This window comes from Neophocaena asiaeorientalis, unplaced genomic scaffold (assembly GCF_003031525.2).
Source record: "Neophocaena asiaeorientalis asiaeorientalis breed wild unplaced genomic scaffold, Neophocaena_asiaeorientalis_V1.1 scaffold46, whole genome shotgun sequence".
Classification (NCBI taxonomy): domain Eukaryota; kingdom Metazoa; phylum Chordata; class Mammalia; order Artiodactyla; family Phocoenidae; genus Neophocaena; species Neophocaena asiaeorientalis.
Window position 1 is genome coordinate 9187159 of NW_020175393.1, and position 23649 is coordinate 9210807.

General features: G+C 36.7%; 1 protein-coding gene across 5 annotated transcripts in view; it reads left to right on the forward strand.

The window, feature by feature from the left end:
* The window catches only part of UBR2 (ubiquitin protein ligase E3 component n-recognin 2), a 115639-nt gene that overhangs the window by 16610 nt on the left and 75380 nt on the right, over window positions 1-23649 (forward strand). For all 5 annotated transcript variants that reach the window (XR_003006031.1, XM_024765852.1, XM_024765850.1 and 2 more), the window contains exons 3-4: window positions 18317-18395; window positions 20314-20427. Coding sequence is in view for 4 of the 5 variants with exons in the window: in XM_024765852.1 (XP_024621620.1) it covers window positions 18317-18395; window positions 20314-20427 (193 nt within the window). In the remaining variant the exon portion in view is untranslated. The remainder of the gene's footprint in view (window positions 1-18316; window positions 18396-20313; window positions 20428-23649) is intronic.

Genomic DNA, 23649 nt, shown 5'->3' on the forward strand with positions numbered 1-23649 from the left:
CCTCTTCGGTAAGGTAAAATATTTATTTTTTTTTTTTTTTTTTTTTTTTTTTTCTTTTTTTTCAGTACGCAGGCCTCTCACTGTTGTGGCCTCTCCCATTGCGGAGCACAGGCTCTGGATGCCCATGGCTCACGGGCCCAGCCGCTCCACGGCATGTGGGATCTTCCCGGACCGGGACACAAACCCATGTCCCCTGCATCGGCAGGCGAACTCTCAACCACTGCGCCACCAGGGAAGCCCTATAAGGAATTTTTGTATGTAAGATTTTTTAAGCGGAATACTCAGTCTTAAAATACATTACTGAGCCATGAGTAATAAATCTCTTAAGCAGAGGGATAGAGATGGTTTCATTCCTTTTCTGTTTGGAAATATAAAGCTCTAATATGGAAGAACCACTTATTTCTAGTAAGAAGAGTGGTTTGTTAGTTTCTTGCTTTTTAAAAAACTTGAACACTTGATCTCTTTTTTTTGGCTGCATTGGGTCTTCATTGCTGCATGCGGGCTTTCTCTAGTTGCGGCGAGCAGGGGCTACTCTTCGTTGTGGTGCACAGGCTTCTCATTGAGGTGGCTTCTCGTTGCAGAGTACAGGCTCTAGGTGCGCGGGCTTCAGTAGTTGCAACATGCGGGCTCAGTAGTTGTGGCTCGTGGGCTCTAGAGCACAGGCTCAGTTGTGGCACACAGGCTTAGCTGCTCTGTGGCATGTGGGATCTTCCAGGACCAGGGCTCGAACCCATGTCCCCTGCATTGGCAGGTGGATTCTTAACCACTGCGCCACCAGGGAAGTTCCTAAGACTGTTTCCTTTTAACATGAATGGTCCAGAGATTGAAATGAATGCTGTGTTAGTTTAAAAAATATTGGTTACCTCTAATTATGGATGTGACACATGAATGAAATTATACTGTATGTATTGTAAATGTGTCTTTTTTTCATGAAACAATTTGTCTTAGAGATCTTTCCCAGTCAGTATATATAAATCTACATCATTCTTTTAACTGCTGTGTTTCCATAGTAAGGACAGGCCATGATTTATTTGATTGCCCTGTTTATTAATGAAATTAGAAATGGGTATATTTTAGGATTTTTTTTTTCTGTAGCAAACTGCACCACAAAGAACATTGTGTACCTATTTGTATACTTCTCTTTTTATACCCATTTCAGTATTTTCCAAGGGAGATACCTAGAAATAAAATTTCAATGCTGTATATTATCACTGTGGCCTTCAATATATTGGAATTTCCCTTGTCTACCTTGCTCTCTCCAACCTAGGAAAATAACAGGGGGTGGGAAGTTGATATCTCCTAGATAGGTTGGATTCCTGTGGTTGTCTAAAATGAATCTTGTATTCTTGGTTTGGATATTTGTGATCATTTTTATTTATTTATTTTTTATGCACCAGTTTGGTGCAAGATCGAACATAGGAGTATGTGGGGTATATTATCAACTTTACACGTATGCCTTTGTCCAGATGTTAGGAAATAATAGAGGTATGAATAGATTACTGGTAATCCTTTTGGGTAAGGAGACTTGGATTTATATCAACAAAATTTTCCTATTGATACCCTATTTGAGTTCTTTATTTTTTAGGGGAAAATTTATATATTTCAAAAGGCACAAATCTTAATTGTGCATTTTTGACAATAGTTAACCTCACGTAACTCACATCCTCCCAAGATAGAGAACATTTTCATCTAACTAGAGATTTCCTTGTTAACAGCTCCGGCCCTTAGGTAACCACTATTCTGATATTTTCACCTTAGATTAGTTTTGTGCATTCTAGAACTTCATCAAAATGAAATTATACTGTTTGGTGCCTGGCTTCTTTTACTCAGCATAGTATATATCTGATTCATTCATGATCCTATGATTATTAGAGATTGTTTCCATTTTTATTGCTGAGTAGTTGTCCATCGTATGAGTGTATTGTAATTGCCCATAATCCATTGTACTACTGATGAACATTTGAGTTGTTTCAGTTTGAGGGTATCATGAATAAGGCTTCTATGACTTCTTTTTTATCAGCTCATTCTACTTTTTGGTAGATACTTTAAATATTTAGAGCTAAGGAAAATGGTTTATTTCATGAATCATATCAGCTTATGCCAACATTATATTAAATGCAACATATTAAAGTATTAGGCATTATTATTTTGTACTCGGCTATAAATCTGTGTGTTTAAAATACCAAATAAGGGAATTCCCTGGCGGTCCAGTGGTTGGGACTCCTCACTTCCACCTCAGGGGTCATAGGTTTGGTCCCTGGTTGGGGAACTAGATCCCACATGTTCCACGGCGCAGCCAAACAAAAATAAAATAAGAAAATAAAATGAAATACCAGATAATAAATCTTGCACTATTAAAAATCTTCAGCTTTTTATGAAACATTTTAGGAATATTAAGACACCATTAAAATAGGCTTTTCTAAACTGTTATCTAAGAGAAGGCACCCTTAAATGGCTACAACCATTTGCAAAACAAGTCTTTTTGTGGACATACGTTTAAATATTCATGGATAAATCTCCAGGAGTAGAATTGCTGTGTCAAGGGGCAGGTATATTTGAACTTGACAAGAAACTGCCAAAACTTTTTCTAAAATTTTTTTTTGTTCCCACCAGTAATGTTCCACTTGCTCCATATTCTCACCAACATTTGATGTTGTCAGTCTTTTAAATTTTAGCTGTTCTATATAGTGATATCTCAATATGGGTTTAATTTTCTCTAATGACTAATGATGTTGGTGCAATTTTGCATGTGTTCATTGCCCATTTAACTAATGAAGTTTTTGTTCAAGTCTTTTGTCTGTTTTTTATTGGCTTCTGTATATTTTTTATTACTGAGTTTTGGAGTTTTTTATATGTTCTGTTTCTTTGTGTTTGTGGTGTTTTTTTTCGGCCGTGCTGTGCAGCTTATGGGATTTAGTTCCCCAACCAGGGATTGAACCCGGGGCTTCGGCAGTGAGTGAGCAGAGCCCTCACCACTGGACTGCCGGGAATTCTCTGGAGTTCTTTATGTGTTCTGGATACGAGTCCTTTGTCAGACATGTTTTGTGAATATTTTCTCCCAGTCTGTGACTTGCCTATATGGTGTCTTTTTTTTGGCTGCACTGTGTCTTCGTTGCTGTTCACAGGCTTTCTCTAGTTGCGGCAAGTGGGGGTACTCTTTGTTGTGGTGTGGTGGCTTCTCTTGTTGCAGAGCACGGGCTCTAGGTGCGCGGGCTTCAGTAGTTGTGGCACGCGGGCTCAGTAGTTGTGGTGCACGGGCTTAGTTGTTCCATGATATGTGGGATCTTCCCGAACCAGGGGTCGAACCCATGTTCCCTGCATTGGCAGGTGTATTCTTAACTACTGGGCCACCAGGGAAGTCCCTGTACGGTGTCTTCTGATGGCAGGGGTTTTAAATTTTGATGGAGTTTAACTTACCAACTTAAATTTTATGATGATTGTTTCCTGTGTTAAAAGAAATGTCTGCCTTCTCCCAGGTGGCAAGGACATTCTCTCAGTTTTCTTCTATAAACTTTGAAATTTTAGATTTTATTTGTGGGTCTGTGATCTGTCTCAAAACTAATTTTTTTTTGTATGGCTTTTGTATGGCTTTTTTTTTGTAGGGGTTGAGTTTCATTTACTTACTACATGTGGGGATCCAGTTGTTCTAGCACTGTTTATTCTTTTGCCCATTGAATTGCTTTGGTACCTTATCAAAAACCATTTGCCCATATGAGTGTGGGTGTATTTCAGAACACTCTAATCAATTCCATTCATTGATATGGCTATTCGTATGCCAATAACCACATTAACTTGATTACTGTAACTTTGTAGTAAACTTTGAGTTGATTCCATTTTCCTTTAAAGTTTCATTTGTCTGTTTCAGATCCTTTGCATTTTATAAATTTTAGACTTAGCTTGTCAATGTTTATTTTTAAGAAAGACTGCTGAGATTATGATCAGGATTGCATTGAATCTATAGATCAATTTGGGAAGAATTGACGTTTTAACAATACTGAGTTTTCCAATCCATTAACATCTTGTGTCTCTCCATTTATTGAGGTCTTCTTTAATCTCTTTTAACCATGTCTTTTGTTTTTAATGTAGAATTTATACATACCTCTAAGTATTTTATGATGGTATTCTTTTTTCTTAGTTTTAGTTTCTTAGGTTTTTTTTTTTTTTTTGGTGGTACGCGGGCCTCTCACTGCTGTGGCCTCTCCCGTTGCGGAGCACAGGCTCCAGACGCGCAGGCCCAGCCGCTCCGCGGCATGTGGGATCTTCCCGGACCGGGGCACGAACCCGTGTCCCCTGCATCGGCAGGCGGACTCTCAACCACTGTGCCACCAGGGAAGCCCCTAGTTTCTTAGTTTTAATTTCAGTTTTCTTCTGTGAATATAAAGAAATACAGTTGGGCTCTAATATCGATCCTGTGTCCTGTGACGTTGCTAAATGCGCTTAGTAGTTTTTGTTATCTTCTGGGTTTTGTTCCTTAGGATTTTTGCATAATTGTGTCCTCTCTGAATGGACAGTTTTATTTGTTCCTTTACAGTCTTTCTGTCTTTTATTTTTTTGTGCCTTATTGCACTGGTGAAAGTAGGACATCCTTGCCTTGGATGGGAGGTATTCAGTCTTTTACTGTTAAATATGATGTTAGGTACAGTTTTCTGATATACACCCTTTATCTCATTGAGGACTTTCCCTTCTATTCCTAGTTTGCTGAGTGGTGTTTTTTGTTTGGTTGTTTTTTGTTTTTTTATAAATGACTGAATGTTGTCAGGTGCTTTTATTACATCTATTGAGATTGTCATAATTTTCCGTTTTTATTCCATTAATGATTGCATTGACTGATATTTTTCCAAATGGTTTTCATTACTGAGATAAACTCTACTTGATTATCATGTATTGTAACTTTTATATATTGCTGGATTCAGTTTGCTAGTGTTATATTAAGGTGTTTTTGTGTCTGTACATTTCATGGATTACAGACACAAAAAAACCTTAATATAACACTGTCACTTATAAACCTGTCAGAACAGCAAGTGCAGAGATGGGGCAGGCTTTCAGGTTGCTTGATTCAGTGGCTCAATCATATCATTCAGGGCTCAGCTTCCTTTTCCCTGTCCTCTGCCATTCTTTTTTTTAAAAAAATATTTTAGGGGCTTCCCTGGTGGTGCAGTGGTTGAGAGTCCGCCTGCCGATGCAGGGGACACGGGTTCATGCCTCGGTCCGGGAGGGATCCCACATGCTGCGGAGCGGCTGGGCCCGTGAGCCATGGCCGCTGAGCCTGCGCGTCCAGAGCTTGTGCTCCGCAACGGGAGAGGCCACAGCAGTGAGAGGCCCACGTACCACAAAAAAATATATATATATTTTAATTTCATTGGAGTATAGTTGATTTACAATGATGTGTTAGTTTCAGGTGTACAGCAAAGTGATTCAGTTATACATACACATATATTTTTTAGATTCTTTTTTCATATAGGTTATCACAGAATATTGAGTAGAGTTCCCTGTGGTATATAGTAGGTCCTTGGTTGTTATCTGTCTTTTATATAGTAATGTGTCTATGTTCATTCCAAGCTCCTGATTTATCACCACCACCCCCACACACATTTCCCCTTTGGTAACCGTAAGCTTGTTTTGGATATCTGTAAGTCTGTTTCTGTATTGTAAATAAGTTCATTTATATGTTCTTTAAAAATTAAAGAAGAAAATAATAATATAAACCTGCACTTTCTTGTAATGTCTTCATCTGGTTTTGGTAGAGCAGAGTTATGCTGGCCTTATAAAATGAATTGAGAAGTATTCCTTTTTCCTATATTTTTGAAGAATTTGTATAAAATTGGTATGAGTTCTTCCTTCAGCATTTGAAGAATTTTCCAGTAAAACAAACCACTAAGGCCTGGTATTTTCTTCAGAGGAAGTTTTTGATAAATTAAATTTCTTTGATGCTTACTAGAGTTATTTAGAGCTTCATTTTATCTTGTGCAATTTTGGTACACTGTACTTTTCAAGAAATATGTTTCATTGTATAATGTCAAATTTATTGACATAGAGCTGTGCATATTTCCTTATGCTGCTGATATCTGTGGTATCTGTAGTGAGGTCCCCTCTTCCATTCTGATATTAGTAATTTGTGTTTTCTGTCTTTGAAAAGATTAATAAAACTGATTAAAGAATCAGTTTTTGGCTTTGTTAGTTTTCTTTTTTATCTGTTTTTTTGATTTCTACTTTTATTCTTCTTTCTACTTAACTTTTGATTTAATGTGCTCATATTTTATTCTTTAATCCATGGGTTATTTAGAAGCGCATTGTTTAATTTTCATATATTTGAGACTTTCCTAGATATATTGTAACTGGTTTCTAACACAATTAAAGTTTTGTAAGGTTGCAATCTTTAAATTTATTGAGACTTGTTTTATGACTTAGCAACATGGTCAGTCTTGTACATTCCATATGCACTTGAAAAGAAGGTGTATTTTGCAGTTGCTGGATGAGTAATCTATAAATGTCAATTAGGACAAGATGGTTGATTGTGCCATTCAGGTCTTCTATACTTACTGATTTTTATGACTAGTTCTTTCAATTACTGAGAAAGGGGTATGAAAATCTCCAAATGTGATTGTGGATTTGTTTACTTCTTTTAGTTCTATCAGTTTATGTTTCATGTATCTAAAAGCTCTTTTATTAACCACATACATAGATATTTATAATTGCTATATACTGATATATTTTATCATTATGAAATGTCAGTGACCTTTATTAATTCTTGTACTTAGTCCTTGTCTTAAGGTCTATTTTATCAGATGTTGATATAGCCACTCCTTTCATAACATATCAGTGTTATATATACTTTTTACCTTTTTCAGTGGTTGCCCTAGAATTTGTGATATATTACAACTAACCCAAGTCCACTTTGGTTGCCTGAGAAAGTTTTCCTTTCACCTTCACTTTTGAAGAATAATTTTGTAGGTACAGAATTCTAGGTTGGTAGGCATTTTTTCTTTCAACACTTGAAATATTTCACTCTGCTTTCCTGTTGCTTGCATGGTTTCTGAGGAAAAGTCAGATGTAATTCTTATCTTTGCTCTTCTGTAGGTAAGTTGTTTTTCTCTTCTGGCTTCTTTCAGGATTTTTTCTTTATCTTTGATTTTCTGTAGTTTGAAAATGATATGCCTAGGTACAAGGTTTTTTGGTGTTTATCCCACTTGATGTTCTTTGAACTTCCTGGATTTATGGTTTGGTGCCTGCTATTCATTTAGGGAAATTCTCAATAAATATTGTTTTCAATATTCTGTTCCTTTCTCTCATTCCTCTCTTTTTTGTATTCCTATTACACATATGTTAAACCTTTTGTAGGTGTCCCATAGTTCATGGATATTCTGTTGTGTTTTCCTTCCAGTCTTTTTTCTCTTTGCTTTTCAGCCTTAGAGCTTTCTTTTTTTCCCCCAAGACGTATATTTGAAGGTTTGGTTTTTTTTAACTTTTTATTTTATACTGGAGTATAGCAGATTAACAATGTTGTGATAGTTTCAGGTGCACAGCAAAGGGACTCAGCCATACATACACATGTATCCATTCTCCCCCAAACTCCCCTCCCATACATGAGCCTTAGAGCTTTCTGTTGAGACATCCTTAAGCTCAGAGATTCTTTCCTCGGCTATATCCAATCTACCAATAAGTCCATCAAAGTCTGTCTTCATTTCTGTTTCAGTGTTTTTGATCTCTGGCATTTCTTTTTGGTTCTTTCATAGGATTTCAATCTCTGTTTATATTGCCCATCTGTTCTTGCAGGCTGTCTGCTGTATCCATTAGAGACGTTAGCATATTAATCATAATTGTTTTTAATTCCAGGTCTGGTAATTCCAATATCTGAGTCTGATTTTGATGCTTGCTCTGTCTCTTCAAACTGTATTTTTTGGTCTTTTAGTGTGTCTTATAAATTTTTCTTGATCGCTAGACATGTGATATACTGGGTAAAAGGGATCTTGTTAATAGTCCTTTAATAATGTGGTGGTACAAACATAGAGAACAGACTTGTGGTCGCCAAGGGAGACGGGGGTGTGAGGGGGGGAAGTGTTGGGAGTTTGGGCTTAGCAGATGCAATCCTATTGTATATAGGATGGATAAACAACAGGGTACTACATTATAGCACAGGGAACTATGTTCAATATCCTGTGATAAACCATAATGGAAAAGAATATGTATATATGTATAACTGAGTCACTTTGCTGTACAGCAGAAATTAACACAACACTGTAAATCAACTATACTTCAATAAAATTTAAAAAAAACCAAAAAGCATCTGCTAGAAAATGTGTAACAGGAAAAAAAATAACGTGGTGGTAATGGGTCAGGGCGTAGAAGCATTCCATAGTTGTGTGATTAAGTCTCAGTCTTTTAGTGTGCCTGTACCTCTGAACTGTGAACTTCACATGTGTTTCTCAGTGCCCCTGCATTCCCCCTTTAGTTGGGACAGGATGGCTAGAGTGGGCTGGAATTGGGTATTTCCCTTTTTTCAGGTCAGTTTGACTGATAATACCCCAGCAGGTTAGGCTCTGATTAAATAGTTTCTTCCGCAGGCAGACTTTGTTAAGAATAGAATGCTCTGGAATATTACAAAGTGGCTCCTATTACCCATCTTCTGCTGGAAGCACGAGAGAATTTTTCTCTGATATTCACTGTGAGAACCTAGCAGAACTCTAGGAAATTAAAGTCACTAAAGTATGGGACCCCCAATGACCAGGTCGCTGGAAATTTTTTTTTTTTTTTTATGGCTGTGTTGAGTCTTCATTGCAGCGCACAGGCTTCTCATTGCGATGGCTTCTGGTTGCGGAGCGCGGGCTCTAGGCGCGCGGGCTTCAGTAGTTGTGGCATGCGGACTTCAGTAGTTGTGGCTCACAGGCTTCAGTAGTTGTGGCTCACAGGCTCTAGAGCTCAGGCGCAGAAGTTGTGGTGCACGGGCCTAGTTACTCCACGACATATGGGATCTTCCCGGACCAGGATCGAACCCGTATCTCCTGCATTGGCAGGCGGATTCTTAACCACTGAGCCACCAGGGAAGTCCTCCTGGAATTTTTAATTTTTCAAACTTGATCACACTGAGCCTTCAACAGTTGGTTAATTACAGTTCATGTTTCCCTACCTCAGCACTGGTTCCTGTGGAGGTTTGTTCTAGTGGCTTTCTGCTCTCATAAGTTGTTATTCTCTGTGTTCTCTCCTGTTCTCTCCTGTTGGTCTCTCCAGTTTTGGGGTTAGCAGTTTGCCCTATGACTTCACTTGTCTTACTTGTCTAAGAAGAGTTGTTGATATTTCAGTTGTTCAGCTTTTTACTGTTGTTAGGACAGAGTGGCGACCGCCAAACTTCTTACATGCTGGGCTGGAAACTGCAAGTCTGTGCTCATTTTTTTAAAGCATATTTTCCTGAATATAGAATTTTGGGTTGATACTTTCTTTTCCTTTTCAGTGTTTTAAAGATCCTGATCCACTCCTGACCTCTATGGTTTCTGATGATAAATCAGCTTTTATTAGCATATCTATATTCCCTTATGTGAAATGTGTTGGTTTTCTCTAGCTGCCTTCAAGTTTTTTACTTTATCTTTGAATTTTAACAGTTTGATTATGATACGCCTAGCTATATGTTCTTTGTATTTATCTTCTTAGGGCTCCTTGAGTTTCTTGGATCTGTAAGTTGATGTCTTTAACCAAATTTGGGAAATTTAGGTTACTATATCTTCAAATATATTTTCTGCCTTGTTTTTGCCACTCTTGGGACTCGAGTTACAGTATAATTGAGGGACTGTAATTAGTACAGCAGTGTATATGTATAACCTATCAATATAAATTTATTAATATAAATATATATGTAATATGAGTATATTTACATATATAGATAGATGGTGCGTGCTCTAAACATTCTAATAAAAGGGATCCATGATCAAGAGAGTTTGGAGATGGGTGCTTTCACCAACCCCCAACTTACCTTTAATATAATGGCATTTAACGACTGGTACAGTAACTATGCACATTTGTCTTTTCTGTTAAATGATGGGCTCCTAGAGGACAAGCCACTGGCTTTACTTTTCTTAATAATTATATAAAAATATAAAGACAATGGTTCTCAGAATTTTAAAAATCCAAAAATGTTATCTGTGAGAGGCAAAGTAAAACAGAAAGTCGCTAAAAATAGGAATAGAAACAGTGGAGAAAAATATACCAGGCAGAAAGTATGATACAAAAGAAAGCTAAAGGGCTTCCCTAGTGGCGCAGTGGTTGAGGGTCCGCCTGCCAATGCAGGGGGCGCGGGTTCGTGCCCCGGTCTGGGAGGATCCCACGTGCCGCGCAGCGGCTGGGCCCGTGACCCATGGCCACTGGTCCTGCGCGTCCGGAGCCTGTGCTCCACAACGGGAGAGGCCACAGCAGTGAGAGGCCCGCATACCGCAAAAAAAAAAAAAAAGAAAGCTAAAGTAGCAGTTTTCATATTTGACAAATTTAATATTTATGGTAGAAAACGTAAGGGACACAGAAAGACAGCCCAATTAAAAAATGGGCAAAGGATTTGAATAGACATTTCTCTAAATGCTCCGGTTGGTTATAGTTGCACAACCTTGTAAATATATTAAGAACCACTAAGTTGTATACTTTAAGAAGGCGAATTTTATAATATGTGAATTATATCTCAATTTTAAAAAAGTGATCTGGGGCTTCCCTGGTGGCGCAGTGGTTGAGAGTCCGCCTGCCGATGCAGGGGACACGGGTTCGTGCCCCAGTCCGGGAAGATCCCACATGCCGCGGAGCGGCTGGGCCCGTGAGCCATGGCCGCTGAGCCTGCGTGTCCGGAGCCTGTGCTCCGCAGCGGGAGAGGCCACAACAGTGAGAGGCCCACGTACCGCAAAAATAAATTAATTAATTAAATTAAAAAGTCATCTGTATATTTTGTCTTAAAGACCAAACCTCACTTAATTCTCAAGGCTTAGAGCCATGCAGATTGTTCTCCCACTATATTTATTGCAAAAAGAATTAGAAACAAATAACAAAAGAGTAGGTTAAACAAAGTTTGAGAACTAACATTGCTAACATTAAGTAAAAGAAAATCACTGAAATTACTGAGGAAATTTAGAAACAGAACTGAATATAAGATTACATGTTGAAATTTGGGGGGCATAGCTAAAGTAGTATTTAGAAGGAAATGTATAACTTTAAAATGTTTGCCCAAAAAAAGAAAGGTTAAAAATAAACTATACAAACATACATTTCCTGGCTGTGTCTGCTGAAAGGGCCTAGAAACAATGAAACTACCATAGCAGTGAGCATACCTGGTACCCAAATACTGGTTTCTAAATACTGTTGTCCAATAAAAAGAATCAGAGTTCCATGGAGGAATGATTGATTCCAGGGCTGGGACAAGGAAGATAAAAAATTAGCCTGGAACATGTTATGTTGCCAGAGGTAAGAAAGTCCTCAAAAAGGAACAGGGCCTGTTGAAAGGGCATGGGGACCAAACTGAAAGAGTTCCCAATGGCCATAGCTAAAACAATTTGGGTAATGAAATAAGTAATGATAGTATTAAATTATAACCCATAGAATAAAATAAATATCCACGAGTCCGTACTCTTTGAGTAAATAAGCAGGAGAGAAGGCATGTTTTCAGTAGTTTTCCTGTATTGAAGAGTTACAGTTAATAAATAAAACAGAAAATCATCATTAGGCAAGTAACACAGTAATAATTGTAGTCTAGATCCATTGGTAGATGCTAAAGCTAGTGGATGAAATTTTGAGGAGAAATAGGAGGATGTTTGCATAGTCACAAAGTATCTCCCCAAATATATTTAATTACAAAAGGAACAATAGCAACTTTACAGTGAAGAAATCCGGCAGACACCATCTTAATGAAGTGAGCAAAGGTAACATCACCAGTAATAAAGCGTATCAAATCAACACGTGCCCCATGTTATGATGCACTGAGAAAGACACAGCATCATTCCTCTGGTGTTTTTGCCAAAAATGCATAACTCAGTCTAATCATGAAAACATCACAAACGCAAATTGTGGAACATCTGCAAAATAACTAACCAGTACTCTTCAAAAGGGTTATGGTCTCAAAGTGAAGAAAAGACTGGGGAACTGTCAATCTTTTGGAGATTAGAGGAGATTAAGGAGAAATTACATTTAATGTAATGTGGGAGCCTGTGTTGGATCCAGAAAAGAAAAAAAGGACCTTAGTGGGAAAACCAATGATATTTGAATAAGGTCTGTAGTTAATAATATTGTACCAATGTTTTTGGTACAATTTCCTTGTCCAATTTCCTTGTACTATGGTTAACATTAAGGAAAGCTTGGTAAGGGTGTAAAGGAACTCTACTATTTTTGCAATTTTTCTATAAATAAAATTATTTCAAAGATAAAAAAGAAAAATAAGGTAAACATTGAGTTCAGGAAGTTTGTAGAAATAGAACAGTTGAGCACACTCAAAGGAAAAAGAAGAAAGGAAATAAAAAGGTCAGAAAATGAAGCAAAAGTAAAAAGTTGAGATGCTTACTCTCTGGAATTATTAAGGTAGTTTTCTGAGAAGACTGAGTAAGAAAAGAGAAGATACACATGTATAAAATTCAGAATGAAGGTTGAGACGTACACTCACTGCATTCCTTTTAGTGATGTCATTTCTTGCCGAAGCTGGGCCCTCTCCGTTGTTGTGATTAAAAAGCAAATACCTGTGGAATAAGAAATGAGGGTGGTGGTATCCAGTCTGATTCTAAGATTTGAGAAATTGTGCAGTGCCTAACAGGTACTAAGTTCTTTGAGTCTAACTGTTTGATAAATAGAATGATTAGGTGTTTCATTTGGTCTCGTGATACCCTGAAAGAAACTGTTGAGACACTAAAGATGCCATGAACTAAGAAAGTTTGACAACCTCTGAAATATGAGAATTATGAATAAGTAAATGCTAAAAAGAAATTGAAAATGTAGATGAAATGGATAAATTTGTAGGAAAATGATAGGCAACTTGAATATAGTATGAAAACATTGGAATGGTAATCAAAGATCTTCCCTCCCAAAAATCGCATACCTGGATGACTGTGTATGGGTGAGTTCTATCAAATTTTGAAGGAACAGTTAATTCCTTTCTTAAACAAGTTACTGCAGAAAAGAGGGAAAGAGTAAATACTGCCTAACTCTTTATGCAGCTACTTAATAATCTTGATTTGAAACCCTGATAAATTCAAGGGGAGATATTATAAAGCCATTTCCCTTATTAATGTAGATGAAAGGGATCCTAAATAAAATATTAGCTATCTGAATCCAAGAATATACTAAAAGAGTGATGCATCATGATCAAATGGAATTTAGTTTAACAATCCAAAGGTAGTTCATCTTTAAAACAATTATTGATGTAATTCACCATTTTAATAGTTGAGAAAAGAAAAATGTTTTTCTGATTTGATTCAGAAAAGCATTTTATGTATTTCAATTATTGTTTGTGATTTAATTCTTAGCAAACAAAGAATATATAAGGGAACTTTATTGAGTATTTGTATATTAGATTTTTTAAAGTTTTTTATTATAGACAGTTTCAAACATAATAAAGGTAGGGTGAGTGGTACAATAGACGTGACAGGGAATCATTGCTCAGCTTCAGCAATTATCAATATGTGGCAACTCTTTTTAATCTATATACACACACATACACTCTCATACACTTTTTTCCTGCCCTGCTAGATTATTTTGAAGCATATTCCAGACAACATGCTCTTTTTAATCAATACTGAGTATGTACCTTTTTTCTCTATAACCATTAATATCCTAAAATAATTAACACTAATTCCTTAATATTACCTGCTGTCTAGCAGAGTTGAAATTGTCCTGATTGACTCATAACTGTGAATTTAGAGTTCACACATTGCATTTGGCTGTTGTTCTTCATTTTTTCTTTTAAACTATAATAGCTCTTTTACCTCTTTCCTTCCTTCTTTTTTCCATTATGTTACTAAGAAACCAGGTCATTTGTTCTATGGAATTTTCCACAGTCTAGATTTGGCTGATTGTGGCCCCATGGTGTTGCTTAAATGTTTCTTTTTTCCCTGTCTTTCCTCGAAACAGGTAGTTAGGCTTGATTAACTTCTATTATTGGGGGGGGGTGGATAATAATTTCATAATTATTGATGCATAACTTTTTTTTAAACGAACTTTATTATTATTTTTTGCGGTACGCGGGCCTCTCACTGTTGTGGCCTCTCCCGTTGCGGAGCACAGGCTCCAGATGCGCAGGCTCAGCGGCCATGGCTCACGGGCCTAGCCGCTCTGCGGCATGTGGGATCTTCCCGGACCGGGGCACGAACCCGTGTCCCCTGCATCAGCAGGCAGACTCTCAACCACTGCGCCACCAGGGAAGCCCAACTTTATTATTTTTATTTATTTATTTTTGGCTGCATTGGGTCTTCGTTGCTGCGCGGGCTTTTTCTAGTTGCAGGGAACAGGGGCCACTCTTCGTTGTGGTGCGCGGGCTTCTCATTACGGTGGCTTCTCTTGTTGTGGAGCACAGGCTCTAGGCACGTGGGCTTCAGTAGTTGTGGCATGTGGGCTCAGTAGTTGTGGCTCAAGGTCTCTAGAGCACAGGCTCAGTAGTTGTGGCACACGGGCTTAGTTGCTCCACGGCATGTGGGATCTTCCCGGACCAGGGCTCGAACCTGTGTCCCCTGCATTGGCAGGTAGATTCTTAACCACTACGCCACCAAGGAAGCCTGATGCATAACTTCTTAATTCTTAATATCAGGAAGTATATGATGCTTGGCTGCTTTTGTTAAAATTGATCAGTGGGTTTAGGCACCTGGCACAAGTAACCATCGTGAAGGTCTCCAGCAGCCTCTTATTTATTGATGTTTTTTGCCGCGCCCTGTGGCATGTGGGATCTTAGTTCCCCAACCAGGGATTTAGCCTGTGCCCCCTGCGTTGGAAGCACGGAGTCTTAACCACTGCCAGGGAAGTCCCTCCATCAGCCTTTTTACCTAATGTTTTAGCAGTCACTGATGCTTGCTGCCTGGATCGTTATTCATTAGGGGGTAGCAAAATGTTGCTACTCTAATTTATCATCTCTTCTTTGTTTATAAGCTAGTCTTTTGTGAAAGAAACAGTCCTCATCGATCCTTCGATAACCCTGAGGCACAGTTTGTATAGGAAAGACAAGATAAATGCTTGATTCTTTCTAGAAGAGCACTTTCTTAGTAAACCCACAGTGAACATAATACTTAGATGTGTTTACTTTAATATCTAAAGTAAGAAAAGGGTGCCTACTATTACTGCTCTTGTTTAACATATTACTAGAAGTCCTTGTCAACAGTATAAGGGAAGAAGAATAACTATTGTAAGGAAAAAGATAAAATTGTCATTATGTACAGACTATACACATTTACTTCAGGGGAATAAAACAGAATCAGCAAACTATTAAAACTGCCTTGAGTTCATCAAGGGTCTTAAAAATCAATACTATTTCTTTTCATCATCCTTAACCAGCTAGAAAATGAAATTTTTTAAAAATGTGTATCATTAAAACAACAAAACCTAGAAAGTACCTAGGTATTAGTCTAATCAAGAATACACAGGCCTCATTAAGAAAAATTTTAAACTTCAATAAAAGATATAGGAAATAATCATGGACATGATAATTTACTCTTATAAGGATGTTATTACTTCTGAAGTTTATCAGTAAATTCCAAATAATCTCTGTCAAAATTTAGCTGGGTATTTTCGAGGAACTCTGTAAACTTATTGTGTAGAAGAATAAATAATAATTCATGAATAGTTAAATCAATCTTTAAAAAAGGAGAATAACGGGGAATTTACCCTATCAAATATTAAGATATATCAATACTACAAAAAGCCATAGTAATAACGTGTGGAATAGTGTAAGAACAAACAAATAGATCACTCTTAGAGAGCTTAGATAATAGACCCAAGGATAGATGGGAACTTAATATGTTATATAGGTGACAGCACAATCAATAGGTAAAAGGTTGTTTAGTAAATGGTTTTAGAAAAAGCAGCTCATTATATATGGAGAAGTAAAATAGTATCTCTATCCTATGTCATATGCAAAGGTAGATTCCAGATGGATTAAACACCTAAATGGGGAAGATAAAACCAAAAGGTTTAATAGAAGAAAATTATTTTCTTTAAAAACATATATATTTTTGTGACCTAGGGTTGGGGAAGGAACTTCTAAAACCTCAAAGCACAAACGAATTTTTGCGTAAATTTAATTGCATCAAAATAGGGAGCTCTATTTAACAAAAGACCCCATGGGCAAAACTAATATACATGTGACAAATGGGAGATAATATTTGCAATGTTTAAATTGCCAAGTGATTAATGTCCTCTATACTAGACTATATAGGAAACTCCTGCAAATAAACAAGATAAAGAAAGCAATCCCAGCAGAAAAATGGGCAAAGGATATAAACAGGCAGTTTATAGAAAAGGAAATCCTCAAAGCAGTAAGCATATGAAGAGTTGCTCAAATGTATTAGCAGTCAGAGAAATACAAATTAAAACAGTAAGATAGGGGCTTCCCTGGTGGCTCAGTGGTTAAGAATCCTCCTGCCAATGCAGGGGACACGGGTTCGAGCCCTGGCCCAGGAAGATCCCACATGCTGCGGAGCAACTAAGCCCATGTGCCACAACTGCTGAGCCTGTGCTCTAGAGCCCGCAAGCCACAACTACTGAGCCTGTGTGCCACAACTACTGAAGCGCACGCACCTAGAGCCTGTGCTCTGCAACAAGAGAAGCCACTGCAGTGAGAAGCACATGCACTGCAATGAAGAGTAGCCCCCACTCGCTGCAACTAGAGAAAGCCCACGTGCAGCAATGAGGACCCAATGCAGCCAAAAAAACAAAAACAAAAAAGACAGTAAGATATTTCATATATGTTAAGCTGGCACATATTAGCAAACGAGATAAAAACCAAATGCTGATGAAGATGCAGGTTATAAAAACTCTTACCAAAAAAAAACTCTTACACACTGCTGGCGCACATGTAGCCACTCTGGACAGTAGCATGGCACTCAGAATTAAAACTCTATATGTATATGACCCAGCAACTCTGCTCTTGCATTTATATGCCGAAGAAAATCTCAGTCAGATCCATAAGAAAACATTTACAGGGATATTCATTGCAGCATTATTTGTGGTAAAAAGGCATTAGAGGTAATCCAGGTGTCCGGTGCAGGGATAGTAGAGAGAAAAAATGTTTTGGATACATGCCATGGCATATTATATACCAATCAGAAACAGCAAATCAAATGTACACATACAAAATGAATGAATTATGTTACAGAATTGAAAAAGAACAGAATGAGGTATAACACAGTAAGATTTACACACATCAAAAATACATGCACTCGGGGCTTCCCTGGTGGCACAGTGGTTGATAGTCCGCCTGCCGATGCAGGGGACACGGAACTATATTCAGCATCTTGTAATAACCTATAATGGAAAAGAATCTGAAATATATATATATATACACACACACATATATATATCCAAATCACTCTGCTGTACACATGAAACTAATAAAATATTGTAAATCAACTACAATTTTAAAAATAAATTTTTTTTAAATACATGCGTTCAGAACATTTTGCAAGAACACATACAAATTAAAGGGCACACAATAGGCATAGTAGGGTGGTTGCCTATGAGGATACAGAAACAAGGATAAGGGGAAATTTAAATATTTTCATGACACCTCATCTCATTTCATAGAATCATAGAAATTATTTAAGATATGATCTGTAAATGTATCTAAATGGCAGTATGATAAAAGCAAATGAAATGATCGAAGGCACCACTGTCAACCCATTCACTTTGTAGAACTCCTACTCCCCCATCAGGATGTCTTATGAACCATAGGTTTGTGTGACCATCATATATACAGACCGAGTGTGGAGACCCATGTCAGCTTGTATATCGAACACTTAATACGTTATTGCCATTTAAATTAGTTAAAATATCTTAAGAATTTATAATATTTAAAATCTATTCCATATACATCTGTGTTTTAATATAAAATAGGATTTCCCCAAATCTTTAGGGAAAATTGCCATTCTAGTAATATGTGCCTTCTAATACCCCCTAGTGCACATCCAGTATGAGAAGCAGGTTCTTAAGCTGACTGCATTGATCAAAGATCTGACAGATCTTTGGGAAAAATAATTTCTTTTCTTCTAACACTAAGGCATTTCACTATTCTGGCTCTTCCAAGATGGATTCCAATTTGAAATATTATGTGGTAAAATATACAGTTATTTTATGACACTCTGATTTTTTTTTTTCTTTAACTTTACAGAGACTGTGCAGTTGATCCAACTTGTGTTTTATGCATGGAGTGCTTTTTGGGAAGTATTCACAGAGACCATCGATATAGGGTTAGTAATATCCAGATAATAACCACACCTAGTATTGAATTTATACTCAATACCTTTTCTTTTCAAAATTCCAAGATTTAACACTGAAACAGGGGAGAGTGGTTTAAGAAATGTGTTACTCAAATACCATTAAACATACGATGGCAGTGTAGAGATGAATTATGAATCCAGGTTTCATGGAACACATGGTTTAAGATTAAAAGACTATAGATAACAGCTCTTTCAGTATTGGTTTTCAACTAGTTTGTTTTGTTATTTTTTTAATGTTTATTATCTTTATAATTCTAGGTTTATAAAGCAGGTTATCAAAAATTAGAGGATAAAGGTGAGAGTTAAAATGCAAGAGGGAGGTTCTGAAGGGAGATGAGTGAGCAATGAAGTAAAAGTGACAGGATTATACCATTAAGAAATGGTTCTATCTGTTGGTCAGCTTCTACAGAATTGTCATTTCTTAATATTAAAGAGGCATCTACTACAATGTAGAAAAGGGCCAACTTCAGAACATAAGACTAATCAAATTTTTTTTTAACTGCTGTAATGCAATCAGTACTTTTCCAAAAATCAAGTATGTTTGCTTTTAAGTCAGGGATACAAAATACACAGGCAGATTATTGCTAAGCCTGTCCTGGTTCCTCTACTGGAAGCTGAAGACAGAGCTATGAACATTCAGAAATTTAGGGAACTGTTAGCAGCTGGAACTTTTCACCCTAATCTCAAATAAAACTAGAGAAGAAATACTACAGTCTTACTAATTCAAGACTTTTGATTCAGGACTTTTCCTCCTGTTTGTTTTTATTTCCTCTACCCGAGTATTGTTAACAGTGAACTAAAACAGCTGCAAAATTGAATTCATATTTTTATATGTTCTTTTTTTTTTTTTTTTTTTTGGGTAAACGGGAAACCCGTGTCCCCTGCATCGGCAGGCGGACTCTCAACCACTGTGCCACCAGGGAAGCCCTATATGTTCTTTTTATTTTCATAAATCAGTAAGAGAATCCTAGTTTCCTTTAAACTGTTCTACCTATCTTTGGTTACCAGAACACGCATAAAAGCTATAGGGTGATGTTATCATTTTCCATATGGCTGCCTGCCCATGTTTCTTGGCATATATCTTTGCAGCCCCTAAGAATAACTGTCATTTGTGAGTTTACATTAATTACCTTGTGATATGTAACACACAAATACTTTGGGCAAAATATGAAAGGCTCTTTCTAAAATTTCCTTCTCATACCCATCCATAAACTCTCACAGTATTTTTTTAAAAAGCAAAATTTCCAGTCTACTAATTATTAAATAATAGGTTTTATCTTGCTAGATTCCTTGAATCATTGCTACATCTTAAGGAAGCATGAATAATTTTGAAGCCCACAGGTGGTAAAAGATTTTATGACTAGGCACTCAATGTTTCCTTTTCAAAGAATGCTATTTAGAGAGTGTTAGAAAAGAAAAACTATTTCTGTAGTTTTTTTGGTCACTTTCTCTAATGCAGATGCACTCTTATTAGACTTTTGTAGAAGATAGCAGCTATAGGAATCACTCTTGAATCTGTTACGTTATAACCTGGTAGCATAGATACCAGCAGTATACCAATTTAGCCAAAACCTAGCAAGAAAGCCCTTGTTATTTTCCTAATTAGGAAGTCATGCAAGTGGACATATTTTACCTCTTTAAAATAGCTGTAGCTTGCTAGACACTACAGAATAGCTTATTTTATTTTGAAATCACTTAAATTAGCTTATAGGCTTATTTAAAATCAGCTTTAAAACATTGAGAGGTTTGGCATTTTATTTAATTTTATCCCTCCAAAGAAATTAACACTTCAGCAACGTTATTTCCTTAGCACTTGATATTCCTATTTATAATCCAATAGCCCTCAGTAAATACTTATTGACAAGATACTTTACAATTTTTTTTCAAGATGACAACATCAGGAGGTGGAGGTTTCTGTGACTGTGGTGATACTGAAGCTTGGAAAGAGGGTCCTTACTGTCAGAAACATGACCTTAACACCTCTGAAATTGAGGAAGAAGAGGTAAAAACATTTTCACAAAATTGTTCCTAAGGAAATACTGTCTTAGCCATGTGTTTGAAATATTTTCAGACATAAGAATTAGGTTATAATATAGCAATGGATAAGTAAAATATCAATAGTCCTCTCACTATTAACAGTGACCAAGTATATACTTCGAAAGTTTTTTGCATTTTATGGATGGCATACCAGTACTAGTAGAACACACTTGAAATTCTAGAAATTTAATTTAATTTGGACTTTTGCATTTGTTTGTTTTATTTTAAGCATATATGAGTTTTTTTAAGTCCTCATTTATTATTAAAGGGATTATTTTTCCTATATATGTAGATCAGTTAACTTAGTTGGTTTTTGTTTGTGTTGTGACTAAGACTTTGTAGATCAGATACCTTTCTTTTCTGTAGTCCTACATGGCAGCCAATCCTACTCATCATCTCCTGGTAAATCAGTGTCATTGGATATGTGATGAGACCAAACACTGGGATGATAGCTCAGTACAAGTTATACTCATTCCAGCTGTAAATATGTGCTTTCTAAAATTGTTGTTGATCCTTTATTATTTTTCTCTAAATGATATTTGTAATGATATAATGGGCTCTCACTAAACAAATACTTGAAACTCTGCTGTTTGTGACAATCTGATGTTTAAGATCCTTATTTCAGATTTTAATTTTAAATGGCAGAGAGGTGGGTACATTAAAAGAACTTATGCATTGTTAGTAAGTAGATCTGATACCGATTTGGGGCAAGTGGACCCTAATAGTCCTTCCTAGTGCACATGTCTTCCTGGTCTCAGATATTTTAACAGAACGACCAGAGAACTTATGGTGTAGGACAGTATCTTTTAGACTGTGTTTCACTGTGTTTTAGACAGATGAAAATTTGTGCAGAATGATTCAGTGCTATAGAAAACATATATTTGTTTGTGTTTCATTTGCTTTGTGCATGTGCTCTAGGATTTGCTACAGAGAGATGCCAAGTGATTAGGGTTTCAGATTTCTCCACTGCAATTGGAGCAGCTCTGTTTTTATCTCTTACGTACTGGGTTGGCATTCTGTATATAAAAATATAAGCAAGGCAAACAAAGACATATTTGGAAAAAATGGTTTTGCTTTTGAAAAAAAATTGAAAGCTAGTGTAAAACTTTAGGACTCTGGGAGAAAATATTTGCAAGTCATATCTGATAAGTGTCTGGTATCCAGAATATATCTTACAACTCAACAACAAAAAACACAATTAAAAGTGGCCAGAGGACCTGAACAGACATTTCTCCAAAGAAGATATAATACAAGTGACCAACAAACACATGAAAACATGCTCAAGAGTATTAGTCATTAGGGAAATGTAAATCAAAACCACAGTGAGATACCACTTCACACCCACTAGGATGGCTGTAATCAAAAAAGTGGCAAATAGGTGTTGGCGAGGCTATAGAGAAACTGGAACTCTGTACGGTACCAGTGGGAATGCAAAATGATTTAGCACTGTGGAAAACAGTTTGGCTATTCCTCAAATGTTAAACATTGCCATGTAAGCCTGTAATTTCACTTCTAGGTATATACCCAAAAGAATTAAAAACAAGTATTCAAATAAGTACATGCACACACATTAGTAGCAGCATTATTCATAATAGCCAAAAGGTGGAAACAGTCAAAATGTCTATCAGTATGTGAATGGATAAACATACAGTGTAATATTACTTAGCTGTAAAAAGGAATGAAGTACTGATACATGTTGCAACGTGGATGGACTTTCAAAACATCAGGATAAGTGAAAGAAGCCAGACACAAAGGGTCACATACTGTATTATTCCATTTATGTGAAATATCCAGAATAAATAAATCTGTAGAGAACACAGACTGGTGGTTGCCAGGGAATAGGGAAGGGGAAAATGGAGAAAAACTGCTTAATGGGTAAGGGGTTTTACTTTGCTGAAGTGATAGAAATGTTTTAGAACTAGATAGAGGTGATTGTGGCTTAGCATTATGAATGTACTAGATACCACCAGATTGTTCGCTTTAAATTTTCTAAGAAAAATTATGAATCTGCCTGCAGTTACTCTCTTGGCTTTATCCTCATATATTAGCGGGGTAGCTATCAAATAATGAAGACTTTGGTTAGTTTCCTGAATTTTTAAAAGATGCCAGCAAAATAACCTGCCTGGCTGAAATTGTATGGTCCTGCCTGGAGAATATATATTCCAGCAACTTGACAGAAAATCGAACCTCCAGATTTTGCCATTTAATTCCTATTTAAGAATTCAGTTAAGAGAAATGAAGTCTTCGAGAAGACTATAAGATATTAAAAAGATAACAGATAACATTATATTTAGCATACCTGGTCCCCACTCACTAAATCCATACATTATCTAGGGTTTTTCTATTTTATGCTTGAAATGGAAGAAAGCTATATAATATTTGAAATGAACCTTTTTAGCCTATCATAGAATTGTTTTTTTTTTTTTTGAATTGTTTTTATTGAATGTAATTTTTTTGTTATACATTCAGCCTACATCTTAAGAAAAAGTTGTAAAAAATTTTATTATATAGTTCTGTTGGGGTAGTGTTTAGAAGTTCCACAGGTCTTCTCAACTTTTGGCATTTGGAGTGGGACATTCTTCATTATACAGGCCAGGGATCAGCAAACCCTGGCCCCACAGGCCGGATCTTGTCTGCAACCTGTTACTGGCACCACCATAATCCAAGTATGGTTTTTATATTTTTAAATAGTTGAAGAAAAATCAATAAGGGTAGTATTTTGTGGCATGTGAAGATTATGTGAAATTCACATTTCATTATCCATAAATAAAATTTTATGGCAACATAGCCACGCTTAATTGTTCATGTATCGTCTATAGCTGCTTTTCCACTACAACAGCAAAACTGAGTAGCTATGACAGAGACCCTGTAGCCTGCAAAAACTGAAATACTTAGTGACTTTTTATAGAAAAACTTTACTGACCCCAGGTATACACTGTCAGAAGCACTGTGTTTATCGTACCTAATTCCCACTCATTAAATGGTAATAGTATCTTCCATCACCGTGACAATAAGTGCCCAACTAGTTTTCCAAATGGGCCCTTGAGCATGGGGGGTGAGTACAGAGGCTGGTGGGATGGTACCTTTCCTAGTGTATCCTTTGTTGATCTTTATAAAAACCGTAAGAAATTTGTCTTAGGTCTCTGCATTAGGAAATGTTACGTTTCTCTTGGTGTGAGTCTCGTAA